Below are 25,688 nucleotides of genomic sequence, written 5' to 3' on the forward strand. Positions count from 1 at the left end.
TAAGTTGCATAATGCACAATAGACTATTTTTAATGTGAAAATCCTGTCAAGCTTCTATTCCAATATGGCCATTTTGTGATAGAGTGAAGTAAACGACTTGGAAAATACCAGCAATGGCTGGCTAGCTGATTTATAATATCTGTATCATGAAATGTCTCTGGTTGACTCAAGATATTTAATCTGTTTAATATGGACCCATTGTAATGTGTTCAATGATTGCATTTTATTGTTACTTTTTAACTAAAATGGCATCACCAATAAACAGTATACAATCTTTTTCAGCTGTATTTTTAAAGTCATCCATAAAAGAAGACATCATTCCCCATAATTCAAACAAACATACTTGACACCTCAGAGTAAAAAAAAACCCCTTAAATAGGACATAACTTTCATACCCCGTTATGTCACGTAATATAGATATGCTTCAGCTTGACATTGGTCAATTGGATTAAACAGGTAAACACTAGAGAATTTAACAAAATCATCTTAAACATATAAGTTTGCTACAGTGTTCAGAATGTATTCATTAAAAACCAGGCTCTAATTTCACCAAAAATATTTTAAAGATAATATACAAACACATAGTTGGGCATTATTCACTTAAAAAATACAAGTGCATGAGTTTTGGTTTATTTCTCATTTGTATTGTTTTGGCATCTGGAGACACATTACCCTACATGTCTGACTCCAAACAGAAATCACACAGAGTGGTACATGGTAAGTGTGTGGAATTAAGGTAAATTGTAAAAGAATATGTTCATATTTTGTGCCCTATGTATAAAAGGGTACTAATGGAAGTTATGTGTATTGAGGGCCTGATCTCACTCCAATGAAGTCTTTCCATTGACTTCAGTGAGGACTGAGTTGCACCCAGAGAGACTCACTCTCTCAGTAGAATTTACCAGCAAGCATGTATAACACCGCTTTCTGTGCACAGAAGAATACAAGTTTTTGAGTATACAAACACAAAGCATTTTGGAGAAATTTGTTTTTTCATCTCACAGCAGAAGGAATGTGTGTGTAGTAGAAGAGATGTGGCTCAGAAACACTCATTTGAGTATGTAAGATGCACAAAAGCAATATGGCACACAAAAGGTGGGATTATATGTCTACTGCTTCCTTTCTTCAACAGTGATCCGATTTACTAACAGGTGATAGAATGCCTGAACTTTCAGAGGTTTAAACATGGAGAGAGCTAAGCACAATTCAAGCAAGTCCTTGTTTAATGTGCAAGATGCAGTGTCAAGTACGGTATTCCTTTCTCAAGAATAGAGTGAACAGCACAACATGTGCAAGTTCTGCCAGACTGTGGCCCTTAAAAATTACACAGATCTGCATTTAGCAATTTAGGGTAAGGACAACTTTTGACCCTATTGTACCTACCACAGTTTTTTAAACTAGCAATTCTATTGGGGAAGTACCCAGTATAAGCTTGGTCCTTTGTGGCTGACAGCTGTACAAGTAGAGCTATACAAAACTTCCTTATGAAATTTGCAGCCAATCAAACCTTTGGATATCAACCTGAAATTTTGCAGCTTCTCTTCAAGTTTTGCAATCCTTCTTCAACTGTGGGATGAGTTTTAAGTAAGCCTGTGCTGAACAGTGGTCTGGATGGAAACCATGAAAAACTCAGTGGTTTCAGTGGATTTCACACATAGTACATATTAACATATACAGTGTGTGTATATCATATCAGGTGTGTGTCTGATAAAAGGGAACGTATGGTAAAGTTTGCATTTTTAAATAAGAACAGGCAAATGTATGTAGATTGCTGCCATATGGGCCATTAATGTCCAAAACCAGACCAAACTTGTGCAACAGTATTTTTGGGAATGCTTCTTAATGACCTAGGAGCCATTATATTTGTTTTGGCTTGAGCACTAGTCAAAGGTGTGGTTAACATTCAAAACAAATGTCACTTATGTGAAGGAAAAGGACATTTGCAGAATTACAGACTTGATACATTACATGGTGTGTTGCACTTTTTTCTGAGCTAACAGCGTAAACCTTGCGTAAATAATGCCGAGTGCTTTTATGAGTCTGACCCATACTGTCAGTAGTTTTAAGTAATAGATATGTGCATATATAAATTTTACTTTAATATTAAATTTCCATATCAACTTACAAATGTAGTTTCATTCATTTTAAAGTCACAAATAATTTCCTCTTTAAAAAAACCTCTAAGAAATGTAAACAGAATAATATCATAAAATGTTTTTTTCCTTTGTTACTTTTAAATTTTAAAATGTGAATGCAAACCAATGTGCTGTGATAGGTGTAATGTAATATCTTAAGGGACTTATAATAAAATATAATTAGTAGGAATTTTATGTCGTATTCCCTAAATGGTTTGTAATGTGTGCAAAAAGCTCTGGTGATTTATTTTCTGGGATTACTCTGAGTGCAAATATAATTTAACTGAAATATTTTTTTATTTTTATTTTTTAATATTAGAAAATAAGGCAAGTCCATTTCTGAAAAAGGTGCTGCACTTCTGGGCTAAACATACCTTCTAGGTCACTAGATAAATGTGACAACTATGAAAATTATCAATAATAAAAACATTAAAAATAGCTGCAATTTCATATCGACTGAAAAGCTATCAAAAGACAAAGTGACCCAGCATTCATTTCAGAAAATATTTTTAGACTTCATAAATACAAGCACCCGGTATTTACATAAATTATCTTCTCAAACTAGTTTTCCTTTGAAACACACTTTTGTTTCTAACAGATATGTCCGTTAAATTATAGAAATGTTTCAAACATGAAAAAAGGACTGTGTAGCAAAATAGAAATATCAGATCATGTTACTTTTTTGGATTTGCTTTTTGCTAGGATTTGGTTTTTAAATATCTGCAATCTGCTACTACAGAGCTTTTTCAAAAACACAATGCCAGGAAATGAAGAACTCTGTACTTGTAACAATTAGTGCTACAGTATAACGAATCCATTGTGGGTTTTAGGTTAAGTTCACATGTGTTCTAATGATTATTTTCAACATTTCTGCCTTTAAATCCTAGTAAATTGTTTATCTTACTTTAGAGCTTCAGTACATTGTTTCACGATGGTATAAATCAGAAATATAGCCATTACAGACCTAATTTCTTTACATTTTGACTATTTTACATTGAGCACCTTTTTACAACTGTGAATTTACTACTTTAAAATTTTAAAAAATTTAGACTCATCAATACAAAGCCAGTGTTTGCTTATGCAAAATGGAATGTAATTCTTACTGCCTCTTACTGAAACAGTGCAGACAATTATGTTTTATATTTTTTTCTAAAATACACACACAACTCTTTACTTTGTTACCAGAAGGAAACTAGACACAGTCGTATTATTTTTACAGCATACATTTCACTAGGTTTGCGTCATGTTTGTGTTGAGAAATGTAATAATGTGTAAAAATCCTGCTCCCTTTTAATTCTATGGGAATTTTCCCATTTGACTTCAATGAGAACCTAAAATAAAAGCCTGCAATTTATGCCATCAAATAAACCAGTGGCTTTAACTACCCCTCGGTATTTCTTTTCCCTACTATGGATGCAAAATTTACTAGGTTATTTTATGACTTATGTGAAATATCAGCAGGGCTGATCCTATTCATTCCTGCATATTTAGAAGCTCAATGCCTTTTCTTGTAATGAAATTCAATACTGTAAGAATTTAGCCCAGACCAGTCAGTAATCTTGAAAGTCTTTAAGCCAGCAAAGCATAATGAAGCTACTGTATAAAGACTTTTGGTTCAAAAGAGTAGTGCAAAGTTATACTGCTTCCAAATATGACTGCTCCACTTTTTCTGTGATTAACAACTGGTACACAAAAAATAGAGTGCCTACCCTACTTTTCAAACACTGTTTATAACATAGAAAAAAGGTGTCCAATATCCTCAGGGAATAATAATTTCCATAAAAATATAACCCACGTGGTGGCAAAACTGAATCAACTGCAGAGCATATCTCTACTTTTTTATACCATTTCCTGTTATGTGGAATGTCCACATTCCATGCTCACTTCCATTCATGATGACATAAAAACAATAACCCTTGAGTCCTTGGTAGAGGTTAAAGTCAACGCCCAGCAAGGCCGCATGTTCAGGTTCAGGCTGGGGAGGTAAGGGTAGTTGGACTGTAGTTTCCCATTAAATGGTAGAATGTAAGCAGTCTCAGCTACTAAGCTCACCTGAGGTGCTAAGTGTAGGGGCTTGTATTTAAATTAGAATGGGAGGCACCTCCTTAGAAGGTCAGGCTGCTACAATGATTGTGGTCACTGCTGCTTAGTGTTGAAGGGTAAAAAACACAATTTTTTATCTGCTTACTCTCCAGCACGAAGATCCAACTGTAAAGGAGGGTATTTTACCTGAGAAACAAAGGGAAAACTTAGAAAGAGGCAGCCCTGAACAGCTGCATAATGTAGTTTGTCTCTAAAAGCTAAACAAAGGCATTTTAGAATAATTACAATATGATAATTATTTTTCCTTAAAAATATGTGCATAAAGTATATATTTTATAAGTGCATAATTAGAAAATACTTCTTTTAAATATAGTTAAAAACATATTATGCAATTGATACGGTTTAACTTTGGTACAATCCTATGCTTTTGTTTTGTTTTTAGCAATAAGTAGTTTTATATCATCAAACCACGGAAACCTTAGATTTATGGTAAGTTTAACTGCAACCAAAGTAGCTAAATCCATCAAGCTTTAACTTGAGATAAGATTGTAAGTAACTTGATTGGGGCTATACACTGCTTTCTCATGCTTACAAAATAGGTCTCCTATGATGTGTGCAATATCAGCTCATATCTGAATTCATTAATATGCAAATTTTTGTTCATTTTTCCTTTAATGTCCAAATTGGAATCATGCCTCCCTTCTGTGACCTGATCTTGTTCGTTGCTGCATTTTTTCAGCAAGTTTCTATTTTCTAATTCTGCTCCTTATAGAATATTTTCCTAGAAGTCTCAACTCTCTTCAAGATAGTTGCCACCTTAAAAATGGCAAGTAACACATTAGATAACAAGATAACATAGAACCTTATAGTTTAACACTGTTTACAAATCCTGATAATTGTGTTACTAAAGTACAGTAAGTGGATTTTTTTTTTTTTAGCTCTTAAAAGTACATAATGTGTATTTATCTTCTGGTCTGTTCCTCACTAGAATTCATTTAAATTTCATTTCTGATCATTGCCGGTGTCTGTATGTATAACTTTTTTCAATAGATCTGCATTTTAAAGTAAGTAAAACAATTCTCCAATTCTTTGGCTTCAGAGGAATCATATAGCTGTAATAGTTCCATTGTGGCGAGAACGTGACCTTTCCAAAGTTACTCGTCTGTTATCTGTAATAAAAAGAGAGAAAAAACAACACACCATAAGATTTGAAACATGGATATTGCAATGTCAAGAGGTTTTCAAACAGTCCTGAAAACTATTTCAAATAAATATGTAAATAAGTAACTAGAAAACTGGATCAGAGAGGTTTTACACTGCAGCTGCCAGGCTGAGTTCAAGAGTTCTGCAATCAGCAATAAATTACTTACTTGATCAGAGAAGCAGGGTGATAAAAGCATTGGAAGAATCCTGAAGCATACTCCCCTTGGAAATAGCAGATGACAACTAAAATGCTGGGTAAAAGTGTTATTCTACAAAGTGTCTATGTACAGTGACTTTGGAGGAAAGGCAATTCAAATTTCCACTGAGTGTTCAGTACAAATGTGGTGAAAATACACCTCTCGGACAGAACAAGATACACAAAAAATGTAAGGGTTGGAAGATTGTTCACTTGAATTGGGTACACATACTTATATAAATAGAACAGTTAAATCAGCCACTTCCTAAGCATTTCCTGATTGTGTGGTGTTAACAACTTTCAGTATGAAATATTACAGAGTAATTATTGCAATGAATATATCCCCGTCACAGGAAGAAATAATCATGGGCTAAAGACAAATGCTTTCAAAGTTGTTTTAAAAGCCAGGAATGTGGCAGAAAACAGACTTTTCTTTTTCGAAACAAGAATGGATTTGTTTCTGTGGATTTCAGAGGCAGCTAGTCTGCTGCACAAAATGCAACTGATATGGATAAAATTCTTGTTTGACAAAGGTGTTCTATTGATTACTTAAGTCCTCAACCAACAAAGCCAGAAATTGGCTGACTGCCTAGATGAGGGAAAGTGTATGGTGTAGATCCCTTGCCCAATCCAATGGAAACTCCTCCACAGTATTTTTGTAGCTCTTGTTGGTGTTTTCGCAGCCTTCCCTTTCCCCGCTTCCATCCTTGCATGGTTAAGATAATGCATCTACGCTACCCCTCTTGTGAGGGAATATACCTCACCTGCCAATGATAAGGTCAGCAGTTACTGGAAATTAAAGCTCAGTGCACTGCTGCCTAAGCAGGAAAAATCCAGGAAGGGGAGTATCGACTCAAACATGTGATGTGCTTCTAATACAACAGTGAGCGGTAAAGTATCTAGCAGTAGGGAGAGGTGCCCAAGTACTGTCATCTGCTGAGCTATTTAGTTGATAGATTTTCCATTTTACTAACTCTAAATGTGCAAAAAATCATGAGATTTACGAACGATAGTAAATGTTGGTTTCTTTTTATTTGCTTTATGGTTTTTGTCTCTTTAGAGTTCATGTTTTCTCAACAGTGAAGGTGGCAGGAAACTTTTTTTTCTCAAATGAAAGTTAAGATTCTCGTCTAATTATGTGAGTCCAGGAGCCGAGGCCTTAAGAAAAACATCAAACTTCCAGCAGTTGGCAACACTGGACTTTCCTTCCCAAGATGACCTCAAATCAAGCTAATTTAATTTCTAATCGTTAGCAGTAACCTGAATTGGTTTTCTAAATTATTTGCAACTGTTAAGAAAGGATTTACATTTACTAAGGATGGCAAGCACACAGATCATAAGCTAGAGAGGTAGCTGGTGGCGGCGGCAGGGAGAAAGTTCTGGACAACTCCATCGGAGAGGGCAATGATCCAGTTATTCTCACTAAGACATGATATTAGCACTTAAAGAGATTTTTCTGCAGTAAATATGTAAATAAGTAACTAGAAAACTGGATCAGAGAGGTCGACAGTGCTCAACAAGAGAACTTTCTTGCAACTTTTACTGTTGGGAAGGGAAGCAGAATGCAAATTATATTCTGGTCTTACCTTTGTGCCACACTAAAAATAGCGATGGATTAGATTTAGCTGTTAGTAGCTATGTAAAACTGTTACTGTATTTTGAGATTGTATTAGTGTAGTCACCTGTTTCGCTGTGATCAAAATTTCCATTTGTGTTCATAGGGTTTACAGAGGAAATGAAGTATTAGTGTATATATACACACCTTAATCTAAAACAAAGAGTTTCATATTAAGATCTTTATGGGGATAGACTTCATCTGAGAACCTCTTTTAGTGCAAATTAAAACTGGTTTATGCACTGTAATAATCAGACCTGCTGAAAATGTGATTAGGCCTTACCAGTGATTCATAGTATGTCTATAGCTCTTTTTTATCCATAGATCTCACAGCCGTTGTAAAGGAAATGTTACATCCACTGAGCCAATTTTTAATCTCAATGATATTTATTTTGTAATTCTGTCTGTCAATTTGATCATCATTGTATGTTTTAGAACATATATGTTTCTGAAGAACATAAAATGTAGTGGTAGGAAAAGGCAAATAAGAGATACAAACACTGGATATAAGAATGAGGGTAACAAAAACAAGTTCACAGTTAATTGTTATGAAAACCTTGTATTACAAGAAGTTCCATAATATATACTAAGTTCAACCTCATCCTATTCTCGCACACAGCCAGATATATAGTCATCTGTGTGCAAATGTTTTATGGAAAAAAGGCTGCACAGTTCAGTACTAAAGTGGAGATTTGCACATGCAGTGTGAAAGTCTTTAGTTATCTAAGTAGGGTTGCCAATTTTGATTGGACATATTCCTGGAGCTTTCATCACATGACAATTATTAATTAAAGATTAATTTTTAATTCCTGGAGACTCCAGGAGGGTTGGCAACCCTGTATCTAAGACACTATTTCTCAAATACAGTATCCTACAATTCCTTCTAAAACGTTTGTGAAACATGTTGTAGTACAGTGTATACCAGAATCAGTTACAGCCATTTATGACAGAATGTACACAGTAGATTTTACTGAGACAGTGAAGTACATAGTGTGGGACTTTTGCACCACAGGTGCTTTTGAAAACACAATCCATTTAGTTTTAAACAGGTTTCAGAGTAGCAGCCGTGTTAGTCTGTATTCGCAAAAAGAAAAGGAGTACTTGTGGCACCTTACAGACTAACAAATTTATTTGAGCATAAGCTTTCGTGAGCTACAGCATCACCTCTCACTGTAGCTCACGAAAGCTTATGCTCAAATAAATTTGTTAGTCTCTAGGGTGCCACAAGTACTCCTTTTCTTTTTAGTTTTAAACAGTTTATGTTAAAATTTGCTGTCATATACAATACCATAGAAATGTAGGGCTGGAGGGGACTGCAAGAGGTAGGATTAAGTATACCTAAACCACCCCTGACAGGTGTCTGTCTAACCTGTTCTTAAAAACCTCCAGTAATGGAAAACAACTTCCCTCCAGTGCTTAACTATCCTTATAATTAGAAAGTTTTTCCTAATATTCAACCTAACTCTCCCTTGGCACAAACTAAGCACATTACTTCTTGTCCTCCCCGTGGGTGATATAGAGAACAACTAATCACCATCTGTCATGGTTCCTTCCCCACTGTCAACTCTAGGGTACAGATGTGGGGACCTGCATGAAAACCTCCTAAGCTTACTTTTCCCAGCTTAGGTTAAAACTTCCCCAAGGTACAAACTATTTTACCTTTTGCCCTTGGACTTTCGCTGCCACCACCAAACATCTAACCGGTATTATTATTAGGAAAGAGTCTGTTTGGAAAAGTCTTTCCCCCACCCAAATCCTCCCAAACATTACCCCCCCCCCCGCCTTTCTGGGGAAGGTTTAATAAAAATCCTCATCAATTTGCACAGGTGACCACAGACCCAAACCCTTGGATCTTAAGAACAATGAAAAAGCATTCAGTTTCTTAAAAGAAGAATTTTAATAGAAGAAAAAGTAAAAAGAATCACCTCTGTAAAATCAGGATGGTAAATACCTTACAGGGTAATTAGATTCAAAACATAGAGAATCCCTCTAAGCAAAACCGTAAATTACAAAAAGACACAAAAACAGAATCTACACTCCATTCAGCACATCACACAGACTGAGAGAGCCTTTGTTTCTCCCCCCCTCCCACTTTTGAAAGTATCTTGTCTCCTCATTGGTCATTTTGGTCAGGTGCCAGCGAGATTATCCTAGCTTCTTAACCATTTCCAGGTGAAAGGGTTTTTCCTCTGGCCAGGAGGGATTTTAAAGGTGTTTACCCTTCCCTTTATATTTATGACACCATCCTTTTACATATCTGAAGACTTATGTCCCCCTTCAGGTTCTCTTCTCTGAACATGTCCAATCTTTCAACCTTTCCTCATAGGTCATGTTTCCGACATCTTATCAATTTTGTTGCTCTTTTCTGCACTTTGTTTGAAGCCTTCCCAGGGCTGAGTAACGTGAAACAGTAACACCTAACAAACTATTCTTTGACTACTATCTTTCAACCAGTTGTGCATCAACTTTATAGTAATTTAATCTAGACATTATTACCGTAATTTGCTTATGAGAATGTGAGACTGTGTCAAATGCCTTACTAAAGTCCAGTATGATCCACTTAATGACCGCCTCCCATCTTGATCAGCAGGGATAGGAAACAAGGGCATCATTGTCTCCTTGCTTCTGCAAACCTTAGGAAGCGGCAAATTGAAAGATAACCACACAGCCTTGCCTCAGTCCATGGACATAAGAAAATGTACCATATCCTCTCTACAATGCACACTGAATGACTTTAGTGAGAGCAGGCATTCAAAATTTAGTGTGAATTAACAGTATATGATTTTCAAAAGCCAATCAAAAGTTCTCTCTCACGCTTGGTACTCTCAAAGAAGTTAAGCATTTCTGCTCAATTTTTTAAGTGAATAAATAAGGGGCCGACACATCAAGAGAAGGAAGTTTTAGCTCTCTTCTCTCCAAAAAGTGACTGAAAATGGTAGTGGGGATGAGAATGGAACCATTCTGCAACCTTAAGTATTGTTGCTTCCATTCCCACAACAATGCTGGGAGATTAGGGGCAGAATGCATATAAAATTCTCCAGGGCAAAGAAATTCTCTTGATGACTCTGCTAATTTGTACTGTCTTTAGGTCATATACCATGGGTACACAGCAGAACACTCGCTGTCAGTAAACAAATATAGAACAAGCTCCTTAGAACAGACCTATCCAACAAATATAGTTTTATTTGTTTTAGCCAACAGCTGTTCAGAGTGGCTAAGCAGGGAAAAAGAGACAAGAAGCAAGCAGAAGGAGCAGAGTTTTTGTTTTTCTGTATATAGATTACAAGACCAGAAGGGAACACAGTGATCATCTAGTTTGACCTCCTATATAACAATGACCAGAGAACTTCCCCAAAATAATTCCTAATGCAGATCTTTTAGAAAAACATCTAATCTTGATTTAAAAATGGCCAGTGATGGAGAATTTACCACAATCCATGGTAAATTGTTCCAGTGGTTATTAACTCTGTTAAATATTTATGCCCTAGTTCCAGTCTGAATTTTTCTAGCTTCAACTTTCAGCCACTGGGTTGTGTTATAACTTTCTCTGCTAGATTGAAGAGCCAATTGTTCTCCAGTTAGGTACTATTAAACTGTAACACACCACAGATTGAGCTCATTGGAGTCTTTAACAATAAGGATTCTAAAGCATGTTTTCTAATCCTTTAATCATTGCTGTGGCTCTTCTCTGAACCCTCTCCAATTGCTTCTTGAACTGTTGACACTAGAACTGGACACAGTATTCCAGCAGCAGCTGCATCGGTACCAAATACAGTAGTAAAATAACCTGACTCAAGATTCACCTGTTTATGCATCTAAGGATCACATTAACCTTTTTGGCCACAATGTCACACTGAGAACTCATGTAAAGGTGATTATCCACCAGGACCCCCAAATCTTTTTCAGGATCAGTGCTTCTCAGAGTCCCTCAGCCCGTATGCATGTCTTGCATTCTTTGTTCCTAGATGTACACATTTAAATGTAGCCATATTAAAATGCATATTTTTTGCTTGCACCCAGCTTATCAAATGATGTAAATCAGTGCTACTCAAAGTGGTGGTCCGCGGACCGGTGCCGGTCTGTGCACATATTGGAAAAAAAAATTGCTGGTCCCCCACATCAGATGGCTTGAGAAGCACTGATCTAGATCACTCTGAATCAGTGATCCGTCCTCTTCATTATTTTCCACTCCTCCAATTTTTGAGCCATCTGCAAACAGTGATGATTTTATTTTCTTCTATGTCATTGATAAAAATGTTAAACAGCATAGGGCCAAGAACCGATCTTTGAGGGACCACACTAGAAACGACCCCACTGGAAACATACCTGCTCAATGAGATTCCTCATTTACAATTATATACTAAGTTCTATCAGTTAGTCAGCTTCTAAATCCATTTAAGGTATGCCATGTTAATTTTATATAATTCGAGTTTTTTAATGAAAATGAGTGCGATATCAAGTCTAATGCCTTGCAGAAGTTTTACGTATATTATATCAACACTGTTACCTTTATCAATCAAAACTGTAATCTTGTCAAACCTATCAAGTTAGTTTGTCACAATGTATTTTCCATAAACCCATGCTGATTAACATTAATTATCTTACCTGCCTATAATTCTTTAGTAATCGAGTTCTGGACCAGCCACTCCATTATCTTGCCCAGTATTGATGACAGACTGACATGCCTGTGTAACCCAGGAAATCCCATGTATCCTTTTTGAATATTGGCACAACAACTGTTTTCTGGAACTTCTCCAGAGTTCCAAGACTTCTTGAAAATCAGCATTAGTGGTCCAGTAAGCTCCTCAGCCACCTCTTTTAAAACTCATAGACACAAATTATCTGGACCTGCTGATTTCAAAATGCCTCACTTTAATAGCTGCTGGTTAGCATCTTCCTGAGATACTAGTAGAGTAGAAATAGTGTTATATGATACAACTACCTCATCTGTTTTTTTCCCATATAAAGAACAAAAATACTTATTGAACACTTCTTTTTTGTGCATTATTATTGATAATTTTAGCACTTCCATCTACTAATGGACCAATACTATTGTTGGGGTTCTTTTTATTACTAATATACTTAAACTCCTTATTGTCCTTAACATTGCTGACCAAAGATTTCCTTCTGTCCTTTCGATTCCCTTATCAATTTTCTGCAATTCCTAGATTTTGATTTATATTCATTACTATCAACTTCCTCTTTCTTTCATTTGTTATATATTTTTATGGCTATCTTCACTTTCCTTGTAAACCAGATCTGTGTTATGACCAATATGGTCTTATTCCTCAATTGTGGCTTTTGGTACATCTGGTATAGTTTTCTTATATGATTTGCAATTATCATTCACATTTTTCTGATTAAATTCTTCTTCTCCACTAATTTGGCTCATAATTGTTTTTAGTAATGTGACATTTTAAAGCACCAAATATATATACTGGTCTAGACGTTATTACTGGTCTAGACGTTATTCTGTTTGCACATTATAAATGTGATCAAGTCATGACCACTTGTACCTAAGCTACCATTAATTTTTATTTCTGTGCTCCTCTTTATCTGTTAAGATGAGGTCTAAATAAATAATTCCACTGTATTGGCTTCAACACTTCTTGAGTTAGGAAATTGTCACTGTAATATTTAGAAATTCCAAGGATGTTTTATTATTAGCAGCACAAGATCTCCAGCAGATGTCACTCAAACTGAAGTCCCCCATGATCACCCAGCATTTTTCCTACACATTATATAGATAGGTGTGTAAGGAGCTGGTCATCCTGTTCCCTAGTGTGATTTGATGGTCTGTAGCAGATAGCACCTCATCTTGTGCTTTATCTGTTAGTACATTGATCTATAAGCATTCAAGACCATTTCTTCCAAGTCATCAGTGACTTGAAAACAGGTAGCGCCATTTTTTGGCATAGAGTGCCACTCCCTCTCCCCTTTTGCCCATTCAATCCTTCCTAAATAGGTTGTAACATTCCAATCATGTGAATCATCCCACCAGATTTCAGGAACACCAACTAGATTGAGTTTATGATCATAAGTAAGCAATTCTAATTCCTCTTGTTTGTTACCCAGGCTCCTAGCATTGGTGTATTAAGCAAATAAATATTTTCTTCTCTTCACATTTTTGGTTCCTTGATTAATTTGGTTTTCAACACCTCAATTTTTGTATTAACTGAATGCTCATATCTTTCCTCTTTTGTTATTAGTTTAATGCTCTCCTGACTACTCTGGTCTGCTAGTCCCTGAGAAGATTGGTTTCTTTTCTCCTGAGGTGCAGGCCCTCCAAACTATACAGTCTCCTCTCCCCACAGAAGGTGGATGAATGTTCCACAAAACCAGAATCATCCACTTATTGAGCCACTTCCAGAATCTACTGCATTCCATCTTCCTTCACCTGTGGGACAGGAAGGATCAGAAAAGATCACTTGGACATTCTGCTTCTTCCGCATGCTTCTGAGTTCCCTGAAGTGATCTATTATATGTGAGAGAGCCCACAAAACACTATCATTGGTGGTAATAAGAATCATCACCAATTGATCCTTTCACATTCACTTCAGAAACCTATCCAATTTTAGAGTGATGTCTTGTGTCTTGACTCTGGGATGGCAGCACATCATTCTGTTGTCTGCCTGCCACATAGAGAATGTCCTTTCAATTCTTCTGGTTATTTAATTCTCAACAAGGATCGTCTGTCTTCCTTAGATGGTTGAAGAACACTTTGTGGGCAATCCTGTCTTACAGGTTGGGCCAAGCTGCCATTGACAGGTGTGTCCTGTACAACTCTCTGTTCCTTTGGACTAGCTGGATCTTGACAATTATATTCCACAGTTCCCATGCTGAGGACGTGGTATCAACTGGAAACTTCTAGCTGTGTGGAATTTCTCCTGGTACTCTTCTCTCTGGTGGCCACAGCCTGCCCATTCTTGTCTATCTTGAGCTGTGTAGAACGTTGCCATGACTGCTTGTTTCTGGTGGTTACAAACTGCCATCCTTCTCTCTGGAGTCCTCTCTCTCTCTGTCTTCTTGGTGGCCAGCTCCTTTCTTTCTTGAATGTGGGGGACTGAAGTTTCCTGAACCTGGCTATCTAGGAACTCCACAGCTTCTCTAATTCTCAGTAACAGTTCTACTTGCCTCTCCAATCCAAGAATATTTTCTTCCAGCAGTAATCAACTTGCACTTTATGCACAAGAAGCACCTTCTGGCTTCAGGCAGGAAAGCAAACATAGCACAGTTACTGTAGGTCATCACCACTGTTCTACTGCTGGCCATCTTGAAATCACATATAGAGCAGAACCAGGAATGAAAGCCATTCATAGTCCCTCTGAAACTTTCCTGTTAGCTGCCTCTGTTTGCAGTTCCTGAGTTTGTGTGGCAAGCAACTTTTTATTCCAAGTCTTGCTGCTTAGCTCAGGTCACCTCCAAACCTCACCACCAGTCTCTAAGCAATTAACCACTCAGACTTCAAAAATGGGGCTGATCAACGCTCCTAGAATCAGAACCATGAGGCCCTTACTATGGCACTAACAAAGTCCTGTCTCAGGTGTTTACTCAGGGGCCCAGGGCCCAGCTACATAGTCCATACAAAAAGAACAAACAAAGTCCAACAATGAAACCATGGACCCCTCACCACTAGTCCCACTACCTCTGAGCTCTCCTATTAGCAGCCTCTGATCTCAGCTCACATAGAAATGGTAAGGCAAAAAACAAAGTTAATGCAATGATCTGCAGACAAAGAAACTTCCTCCAAAAGCCAGAAAACCAAATTATATACGAACCCCTAGTGGTATTTGGGCTGGAAGAGTGGATGAGCTTATAGATCAAGCAAGCAGTAAATAACCAAAACTCAATACAAACCCTCCATAGCCACAAATTCAAGTATTAAGAAATTTAAATGAAGGATACAGAATAGCTATTGCTATAGCGTAGAGTGATAAGCTTTATACAAAAGTATTCACTCCACATCCAGTCAGCAGACAAACGTGTCAAAGCTGGTTCAGCAGAGCATAAGCTTGAAGCTTTACAGCTCATCCAACATTGACTGACACAGCGCTAAAACAGGAGATTTCACAACGGAGGCTGCAATGTGGACCAAATCGATTAAATAAAGTGTGAGTAGCTCTAAAATGTCAAGTAAAATAATTACCTGAATGAAATAACTCCACAGAAGTGTACCTTCAGCTATCCACAGTGGCTGTATTTTCTCTTTTGCTTTATCGGAGCCACATTGGGTAAAACAAGTTTTTTGTGTGTATGTAAAGCTATTATTGCAAAGAAATCCCACTCTCACCATTTAAATGAAGGGCAAATGTCCACAAAAAGCATGGGGAAAAAACAAAGATACAAGACTTTAGCTTTAACTTGATAGCATCCAACATTACAGTTGAAAGCAAATATCAAGAAGGCATAGATGTACACTGCAGGAGCAGGTAAAAATCATGGTGAATGATAAAATTTCTGTGGCCATTATTCATCCATCCCAGCATACATATCTAGCTGATGGACAAGATTTGTTTATATATGTGTAGTTTAGGTCTGCAGAAGGTGGTCAGTAATTACAACAAAATGTCTGTATTGTCAGGAGAACTACTGTAAAAATAAGCCACCCAGGAAGAGTGACAAGCTGTAATCACTTAGTGCAGAAGTGATGGTCACTCTTGGACATGTATATGTGAATTTTAAAATAGTCCCAAAGAACTTACTAGCTGCTTGTGGATTCCGTGTAGTAGTTCTTGATCCCACAACCAAGCTTGTCCTGTATCTGCTTAATTACTATAAGACTGACCATTAAATGCAGAACACAAGATGTTATTTGTTCGGTCTTTAGAAATAGCTAGACTTCACATACTTAATCAGTGCCTCAGTGTATCAGGCACAGTGTATCAGTGCCTCATGGCCAGATTTAGGAGCAGGTGACCCATGTGACTGTCTGGGGTGCCATTTTTGTTGTTAGTGACAAAAGGGAAAATAGAATGTTTGAAGTAAAATGTTTCCAGTATTTTGTATGTGGATTCATTTTCACTAACCTCCTAGAACGTTCTGGAGAATCTAGCGGAACCTTCCAGACTTTCTGAGAACTACGTTTTCCTTGAACCACCTAGAATCTTGTCAGCCATGCCCTCGCAGGTATATAAGGTGTGGGGCATCGACAGTGAGATATAAGAACCAAGTGAAGCGAGAGTCCAGCTGCGGTATTGTGAACCTTGTTTTATTGTGTAATTTTGAAAGTGTACAATGCGCTTTAAGACTTGAAGTGTGTAAGTACCATGGAAACACAGCACTGGAGGAATGTGCTCAAGCATCTGATCTCAATTACCCTCTTTCTTGCAAAGAATAATTTGGCTTCCCGGGGCTTGTTGGATACGACGTTCACTGAACATAATGGTAATTTCCTGGGTTGGTAGAGCTCCTTGGGAAATATGGCAACGTCATGCATGAGCACCTACATGGAGAAGTTTGTAAAGCAGCTATGAGCCATTACTGCAGCAAAACAATTCAAAATTAATTTACTGACCTTATGGAAAGGAAGGTGCTTCATAATACTGATGCGGTTCATCACAGCAAAGTAGTATGCTGTAATAATGGACTGCACTCCCTACATTAGTCACAGTGAAAAGATGTCATTTACAGTAAGACTTGTTGACAGCGAGGATGGCTGTATCCAAGTAAAGGAACACTTTATTTGTTTCCAGTCTGTGGATGACTCTACTGGAAAAGGCTTAACAGAACTGTTTATAAAAGATTTGAATGAGAATAAAATAAAGCTTCAGAACGGCCAAGGTTATAACAATGGCATGAACATGAAGGGAAGAAACAGTGACATCTAGGCAAGGATCCTTATGCTGAATCCAAGAGCTTCCTTCATGCCTTGTGGCTGCCATTCCCTCAACCTGATTGTGTCAGATGCAGCATCATCTTCTTTAGATTTAATATCTCTCTTTGGAGTACTGCAAATGATATATGTCCTGTTTTCAGCATCAACTATCAGGTGGAAGATCCTCATGGACAATGTTACAGATCTGACCGTGAAGGCAGTAAGTGATGTTCACTGGGAGAGCTGCATTGATAGCGAAAGGCCAGCAAGGTACCAAGTGACTGTGGTTTACAACTCCCTGATGGAACTGGCACAGTTGAGTAATGCCAAGGTCGGAATATGACATGAGGCAAAAAGCCTGGCAAACCAGATCACTGAATTCAAATTTCTGGTCTCAATTGTGGTTTGGCACGACATCCTGTTCAAACTGAACTTTGTAAGCAAGGTATTACAAACTCAATCGATGGACAGCATGACCACTACTACTTTGATGAGAAGCTGCCTTGATTTTGTTGTGGCCTGCAGACATAATGAATTTGAAGATGCCATCACTGCTGCCAAAGAAATGGAAAAATTTAGGAGTAAAGCCTGTATTAATCAGAAGAAGAGACAGTTTCTTTATGAGGGCAGAGATGAAGTGATGGGGAAGTTTGGAAGAAAAATTCAAGAGGGAGTTTTTTGCTCACTCATTGACTCTGCTTCAGTGTCTGTCGAAGAAAGGTTCAGACAAATGAAGCACCACGAAAAGACCTACCATACTGCTTCTTTCTCATCTCAGTTTAGTTTTGTGATGGAAATAAATAATATTCAGTCAACTCTGCTGTGGATACATGCACCTACCTCTCGTTAACTGTAATGCAAAATTACCCACGTGTAAAGATGAAAAGAGATGCCCACCTGCCTGTCAGTTTTGTGCCATGAGATGAATGGGGGGAAAAGTTCTGAACAATTATTTCTTAGGCAAAATATTCTAATTATATCCTTTGACTTGATATGAAATTTCAAATGTATAATTTCGCCCTACATTCTTTATGTATGAGGAATTACAGATCCGGTAGGGAAAAAAACATCTGTGAAAGGTAGTCTCCTTTTCTTAGTGCTCAACAGTACTTATGTTATTAAAAAAAACCTCTCAATAGTTGCAATGGATTTATTAATTCAGTAGCTTGTTATCAGCATGAAACTCTGCTGTGTTAGAGGAAAAAACAAATGATATTTTACAGAACTGTAATCACTACTAAGATTAAATCACTTTTCTGTATTTCACTTTCTTACCCCCCCCTTCCAGGTATTAAAAATCGGTGCTCTCTCTCTTATTACGAACCTCCCTTTTTGGAAACTATCATCTCTAGTAGCAATATAGAGGTTACATGATCAAATAAATTCAATTATAGCAACTTTGGTGAAACTGAAATACTTGATAGCAGAAAAATCCACAGTGTACTAACTATAGCTTCAAGGAACACAAAACTAAATCTGTATTATGCTATAATGGGTACAGAAGTGTTTACTTTGACATGTCTACCATTAAAACTACAAGTGTATAAAACCATTCTCTTAGGCTCTTAATGACTAATATTTACATACTTACTAAGCTGACTAATTCACTGGAGTAAAGTCAAATCTTATGAATCAGTCCAAGTAACAGTCAAAAAACAGTTATTCAGCTTAACATTGGAACTGCATAGAAACAGCACCAGTGATCTTCTGTGGGCAAAATGTCAAAGCTCATTAAAAAGACCTTTTTTGAAAAGGGTTACTGGGTGTGTGCATTTCAGTTTTTGTATAAGGCTTTCATTTGATAATTGAGCTTCGATCTTAGTTATGTTCTATGACAAATATGGTATGCACTTACAAAGCTAAATTCAGATGCTGAGAGCCTATGTGAGACTAGACAATAAATTGAATGCACAAAAGCATCAATGAAAAAATGAATTCTATAAAGTGATAGCCCTTAAACAAACCAATTTAAGCTTACTGAAGATTATTCAATATCTACAGTATTCCTTTGTGCTTTCTTATACGTATCATAGGAAACAACCTCTATTTGCACATTCAAGGTATCCAATAAAAAAACATATAGTTAAGGCTATTGGCAAGTTAAGGTCCACATCTGTGATAGTATTTTTATGTTAAATTCTGTTAAATAACTCTACAGTTAAAAATATGGATAAGGCTCCAAAGTGTAAAGAACTCAAAAGTTAGGAAATGCTAAAATTATGGTTGTGCAGATAACCTTAGTTTGCATTGTAACTGGAACTGGGCAAAATGTTTAGACCAAATATATTTCAGCAAATATTGTAGACTCAAATCAACCAAACCATTTAGCAAATTCATATTGAATTTGCTGAATTGTCAAAGTTGAAAAAACAAAAATCGCCAAAATGTTCCATTTGAAACTCAAGGTTTTATTTTTAGGTTTCAAAACTACTTTTCATTTTGAAACTTTCTTTAATTTTCTGTAAAAATATTAAAACTAAACGCTTTGATCAATTTTTTTTAAATTGGTTTGCCACATTTTTTTAAAAACAACACAAAACATTTTTTTTATTTCTCAAATCTGCCAGCAAATTGGAAAAAATCAATTTTTCGCATAGCTCTAACTGTGATACAGTCTTTAATATGACCATACATATTTTTTTCCTCAGGACAGCGGCCACATTCCATGTACAGGATAGACAATGCTCAGTAAAATGAGACCCATTCAATATTTCTTAATCCTCCCCACAAACTGTGTGGCTCCAAGCCTTGTTTACTGTCCACCCTCCAGACACTTTACTAAGTGTGTGAAATCTTATTTCCTTATGAACTCTTCTACAGTGCTTATCAGCATAATAGCCAAATACCTCACAAACATGAATTAATTTATCTTCAAAACACCCCTGTGAGTCAGAAAAGCACTACTGCCTCCATTTTACAGATGAGGAACAGAGAAAAACTGAGTCTAAAGTGTCCACTAAATTGGATGCTTCAGTGATTGTCTATACTTACAAGTTTACAGCAGCACAGCTGCACTGATACAACTGTGTCACTGGAAGAACGCTGGTGTAGCCGCGTTATGCCGATGGGAGAGAGCTCTCCCGTTTTTGTTGAGCTGGTTTTAATTACAAGCTGCGGTAGGTATGTCTGCGGGAGAGTGTCTCCTGCCAACACAGCGCTGGCAAAACTTATGTCACTCAGGGAGGTGTTTTTTCACAACCCTGAGTGACAAAAGTTTTGCTGACATAAGTGCTAGTGTAAAGTGCTAGCCTGAGTGCTCACCTTGAGATAATTAATTTTTCAGAGGTAGTGAGCACCTGCAGCTTCACTGAGTTCAGAGTTATGAATACTCAGTACTTCTGAAAATCAGGTCCACGTTATCTCATGCTGGTCACAGAGAAAGGGAAGAGCTCACATGCAGTCACCACTTGGAACGTTTTGATCTAACTTACATCACACAGAAAGTTTGTGGCTGAGACAAGGCTGGGTCCTAGTCCAGTACCTTAACTACAAGATCAGACTTTCTCTTCCTGCAACCCAATGCCTCATTCACTACACTCCTTCCACTATTTGTAATGAATGAGGAAGGAGTCATACAGATAAGCTCAGTGGTTTCACAACCTCTGTCATTTAACACCCACCCTTTGTACACAAATGCCTTTCTGCCCATCATTTTGCCAATAGCTTTGAATAAGATCCATGAGCACACGAGTATTTAATAGCATATTTATGGCTGACAGGAGCAGTAAAACCTTGTCTATAGCACGGGTGGGCAAACTATGGCCTGCGGGTCGGATCTGGCTCGTGAGCCATTTTAAGCTGGCCCATGAGCTCCAGCTGGGGAGCCGGGCTGGGGACTGCACCACATGGCTCGGCCCTGCTCCAGCACTCTGGCCGGGGCACTGGGTTGGGGGCCGTAGCAGCGGCTTGGCCCTGCTCTGGCCGGGGTGCTGGGTTGGGGGCTGCTCTAGCCAGGGCACAGGGTCGGGGGCTGCTCCACGCAGCTCCCGGAATCCGTAGCATGACCCCGCTCCAGCTCCTACACGCTCCAATGGGAGCTGCAAGGTTGGTGCCTGCAGATGGGGCAGTGTGCAGAGCCACCAGGCCTCACCTCCCCGTAGGAGCCGGAGAAGGGACCTGTCACTGCTTCCAGGAGCCGCTTGAGGTAAGCGCCGCTCGGAGCCTGCACCCCGAGCCTCTCCCCATGCCCCAGTACTGATCCCCCTTCCGCTCTCCAACCCCCTCAATCCCAGCCTGGAGCACCCTCCTGCACCCCAAACTCCTCATCCCTAGCCCCTCCCCAGAGCCTGCGCCCCCAGCCGGAACCTGCATCCCTTCCCCCACTCCTGCCCTAGCCGTGATCCTCCTCCTGCCCTCCGAACCCCTCCGTCCCAGCCCAGAGCACCCTGCTACACCCCAAACTCCTCATCCCCAACTCCACCCCAGAGCTCACACCCTCTCCCGCACCCCAACACCAATTTTGTGAGCCTGCCATACAATTTCTATTCCCCGATGTGGCCCTCGGGCCAAAAAGTTTGCGCACCCCTGCTCTATAGTTACATGTGCATTCTAAAAACTTCTAGTTACTACAGTTATACCTTATGAATAAAAAATGATAACCTAACTTTACCTCTTTCACAGTAAAGAAACTTGTCTGATTTTAAATCCCAAGAGTTCAAAAGTGACAACTTTGTGTGACAAGGTAAAGAAATAATGAATGCTCAGAAAGAGGAAATTATTACCACTTGTACCTCGTTATTCAAACATAGAACAATTCCTCCAAGGAGAAATGGGGAAACAGTAGCTTCTAACATCTAGACAACAGGTTAAATATGACAATTGAAATTAAATCGTTGCAAATTTTGTTGTTCAACTAAACTAGTAACATGAGTTGCATATATCCCAGGTGTAGTTCTTGTGGTTTATAAACATTACTTTCTCCTTAATTTTCAGAAGTGAATAGTTTAAAAAAATCCAATAATTCTCAAGTGGAAAATTATTCAGTTATTCAAATATGAAAATAGTGTCCTCGCTCTTCCCCCTGAAAAGAATTGTAGCTTAAACTTTCAGAAAAATGAGCAAACAACTGTGCAGTCAACTATGGCTACTGCATGTGTAATTACTTCAATTGTATTCATGCATAATTTGCAACATATTTCTGAAACCTGAGGTTTTTAAAGTCTCCAGAAAAGAGCACACAGCAGCAGATATGACAAATAGAATCTGGAATTTCATTTTAATTGTAAAATCAACTTAAAGCTCATTTCTATATTGTAATAAAATATAATGTAACTGCCTTCATTCATTTGCAAGATATGTCAGTGATGATTGTTGTTTTTCTTATAGTAGCCAACAGTCATCAAGACTAAAGGGTTCATCTCTATGTACTGGGTTTTATGCCTGTAAGGGAAAATTACTTACCTTGTAATTATACTTCTTTGAAGACATCATTCCCTCTCTTGGGTATCAAGCCTGCCACATGAATCTGGATTGAAATCCCAAAGCTACAGAGTTTTGGATGGCTACAGAATCCCTACATAAGAGTAGCTAGAAACATTCTGACCCAGTGCCCTGAACCTTCTGATCCTTTTTCAGGCAAAAGGATGAGATATTCACTTATATGCAGCAGTAAAAGCAAAACCCCCAAATGCTATGGGGAAGTTGGTCGTGGGAGATGATATCTTCAGAGAAGCAACAGTACAAGGGGAATTATTTCCCCCTTGCCCCTGAAAAGTAATCCTGTGACCGTGCTTTCACAACTGAAGAGTAAAAGACCCATCTAATAAATGTTATGGCTGACAGGTCACAGTAGTATGCACGAGAACCAGTGTCAGCATGTTGCTGGTATGTAGGGCGAGGAGTGGTATTTGTGCTAAATGCTCTAGCTTGAGGAATTTGTAGCCAGGAAGTTTTGTGCAGGAGGCATGAGACCTAAGAGTGAGACGATGATGTTGGTATATTTAAAAAATTAACATTATTAAGTTAAGTGTCCAAAGTCAATATGTCTTTTATTTTAAACTTCCCAAAAGTGAAAGAATGACCTTTTCCAGAGCAATCAAAATAAAACAGAGCAGTACTTCATGTTAAAAATATATCCTGGCTGAGTAAACTTGAAAATGACCACTCAAAAAAGGAACTAAGAGAACAATTTAGCAGTGGAAAGAACAAGAAAAGTTCCATTTTATCAGAGTAATTTTGGTTGAAGCATCACAGAAGATGGGGAAATGCACCCTCTATGGGCATTTGTAAGGCCTATGCCTTTGGAATGCAATGAAAGCATTTGCATCAAATATTCATTCATTCATTCATTCATTCATTCATTTTCAATTTTTCTCCCTGGGAAAGCCATCTCATTTTCATAAGAGACCCAGGGGACAATATTCATATAATTCTAGTGTACTTTACTATAACATAAACAATAAACAATATAAAATGGCAGACTATAGTGAATTTCATTTGAAAATAATTCTTAAAACCAAAAATCTTGAATGACTCTTTCTGTGGAAAACGTACAAATGCCTGCCAATAAAAAAAGTCAACATTTGCCAGGTCTAAGTATAAAGGAAAACTTTTTAATGGCAACCATTGTAACGGTTTTCCACTGTTTGGGTCAGCAATTCCCAGTTAGTTTGGTCTCTGGGGACATTACAATCAATATTCGTTAAAACAAAACAAGCTCCTGCCCAGTAAACTACTGCACAATCCTTCTAGCACTGTAAGGAATTAAACATTGAACTCTGCTTAGTATGACAGAGCTGATGAATTGTGAAGTGGTCTACCCTTTCAACCTCTTAATTACAATAAGTATTTAGAGTGATTGCACTAAAAATTAGTAAGCAGGCCACCACACTGTCTGAAGATGAAGAACCCTAAACCACTGCCACAATACTTAATTCCAATGAGCAAGTTGTGCAGCTGTGATGTTCATGTTAAGATTGAACATACCACCTGACCTCAATGAAAGCATGGAAGTTCCAGTAGCTGCTTAGAACTGTTTTTTCTTTCACTGAAGCTGGATCATGGTGAATTTGGCTTGCTACATCCTGCACAGTCTCTGTCTGTAATGTTATCATGTCTTCAACAGACTGCATTGGGCCACCCATAGATAGGGAACATTAAAGCTAAGTTTCAATGCAGTTTGCTGTAACACAGCATATTGTCAGTAGCTGTAAACAGCAACTAAGGGTGACTATTAACCCACTTATTACTTTTCCCCATAGAACACTTGAACCTTCTTCCTTGGTAGGTTAAATTCCCTTGGTAATTGTTGGTGACATTGGAGAATGCAAAAGGCAGCCAGGAAGCCCATCATTGTCCAATCTTTTCTAAGTACTAGTGGCTGAACACCATATTCTCTTTCAGGTATTGCCTACAGTTGTTCCTATGAGTGATTATGACAATTTATTCTAGTCAATAATGAGAACTAATTAAGAGCCTGAGAACTCTTTCTAGTTTATAGAAACAAATCTTTCTAAGGAACAAAGTAAAATATATATTAAGGAAAGGGCAGTACTAGGAAAAATGGTGATATATTTGGGTTTGAATACATGGCCATCCTAACCCCACTGTTGTTACGACTCTGTGTTGAAACAAACAAATTAATCTTTCAAGGTGTGGGTGCATGTAAAAGCACAGCAAGGTGAAGATGTAGGTGTGTATGGTGGGATTGAATACTAACAGAACGGTGTGTCCAACAGCTTACTTGGCACAGGGCTAGAATTGGCCTGAAATAAAGATCTTTCAGGAGATGGTACCACTACAGATAAATAAAGCAAGCTAACGAAACACAGACAGGGGTCTGCCATATTGTAATAGGTTGCACTAGTCTATCTACACGTTTGTGATAGCCACTGGTATTTAATTGTATTTTAGGTACTTAATAAATTAATCATGTCACACCCTTTGTTCTGTCAATGTTTTCTCTTGACTTCTTTTCATCTGCACTTCACAAACAAGGCAAGTCTGAAAAAAATTTCTGAACATCTTTTTGATTTTACCACCAAATATACTTTAAGATCTCACCTTCATATTCCAGCTTTTAAAATAACTACCCTTTGAGAAAGTCAGCAACAGATGCTTCTCTAAATTGGGGTCCAGTCAACTGGACTCATTGGCTAGTCTTAAAACAACCCATGTGTAAATTGAGCTCAGAAAGTACTCCACAACAGTGGTTTTCAACTTTTTTCATTTGCAAACCCCTAAAAAATTTCAAATGGAGGTGCAGACCCCTTTGGAAATCTTGGACAGGTTGAAAACCACTGCTCTAGGTCAAGTAATCCTTACTCCATAATTCAGATTAGCAACCACTTTTTTCTTTATCTCCTCTGATGTTGCAGATCAATACAACAGAACCCAGAGTTTAACCTGGCAGATTTATTAAATTTCTAACATCCTTTGATTCCGAAAACAGATTTTTGAATGCAGTTACCTTCTGTGTTATTGGAGGCTGAGTAGTTGGTATGTTTTATTTTGGTTAATTAATATTTTAAACTCAAACTTTTTAAAAGAGCGCTTCAATAGGCATCTTAAACATGCGTGGTGAAATAAATCTGAACTTGACCTTTCAGAACTAACTTAAGGTGACATTTTAAATGTATCGGGATTAGTCTTTTTTGTAACCTGAAACCAGAAAAGATAAAATGATACAGTGTCCCTGTATTCATTTGACTTCCAAGCCTCTGAGTCAAATCTTTGTCACTCAGC

At 37.8% G+C, this 25,688-nt stretch overlaps 1 protein-coding gene across 3 annotated transcripts in view; it reads right to left on the reverse strand.

The window, feature by feature from the left end:
• Nucleotides 1-204: 204 nt before the first annotated feature.
• DIAPH2 (diaphanous related formin 2) overlaps nucleotides 205-25,688 on the reverse strand; it is an 838,844-nt gene continuing 813,360 nt past the window's right edge. For all 3 annotated transcript variants that reach the window (XM_075132420.1, XM_075132419.1, XM_075132418.1), the window contains one exon: nucleotides 205-5,347. In XM_075132420.1, the coding sequence (XP_074988521.1) occupies nucleotides 5,283-5,347 (65 nt within the window). In that variant the 3' untranslated portion in view covers nucleotides 205-5,282. The remainder of the gene's footprint in view (nucleotides 5,348-25,688) is intronic.

This window comes from Caretta caretta, chromosome 9 (genome assembly GCF_965140235.1).
Source record: "Caretta caretta isolate rCarCar2 chromosome 9, rCarCar1.hap1, whole genome shotgun sequence".
In the NCBI taxonomy this organism is placed as follows: Eukaryota; Metazoa; Chordata; order Testudines; family Cheloniidae; genus Caretta; species Caretta caretta.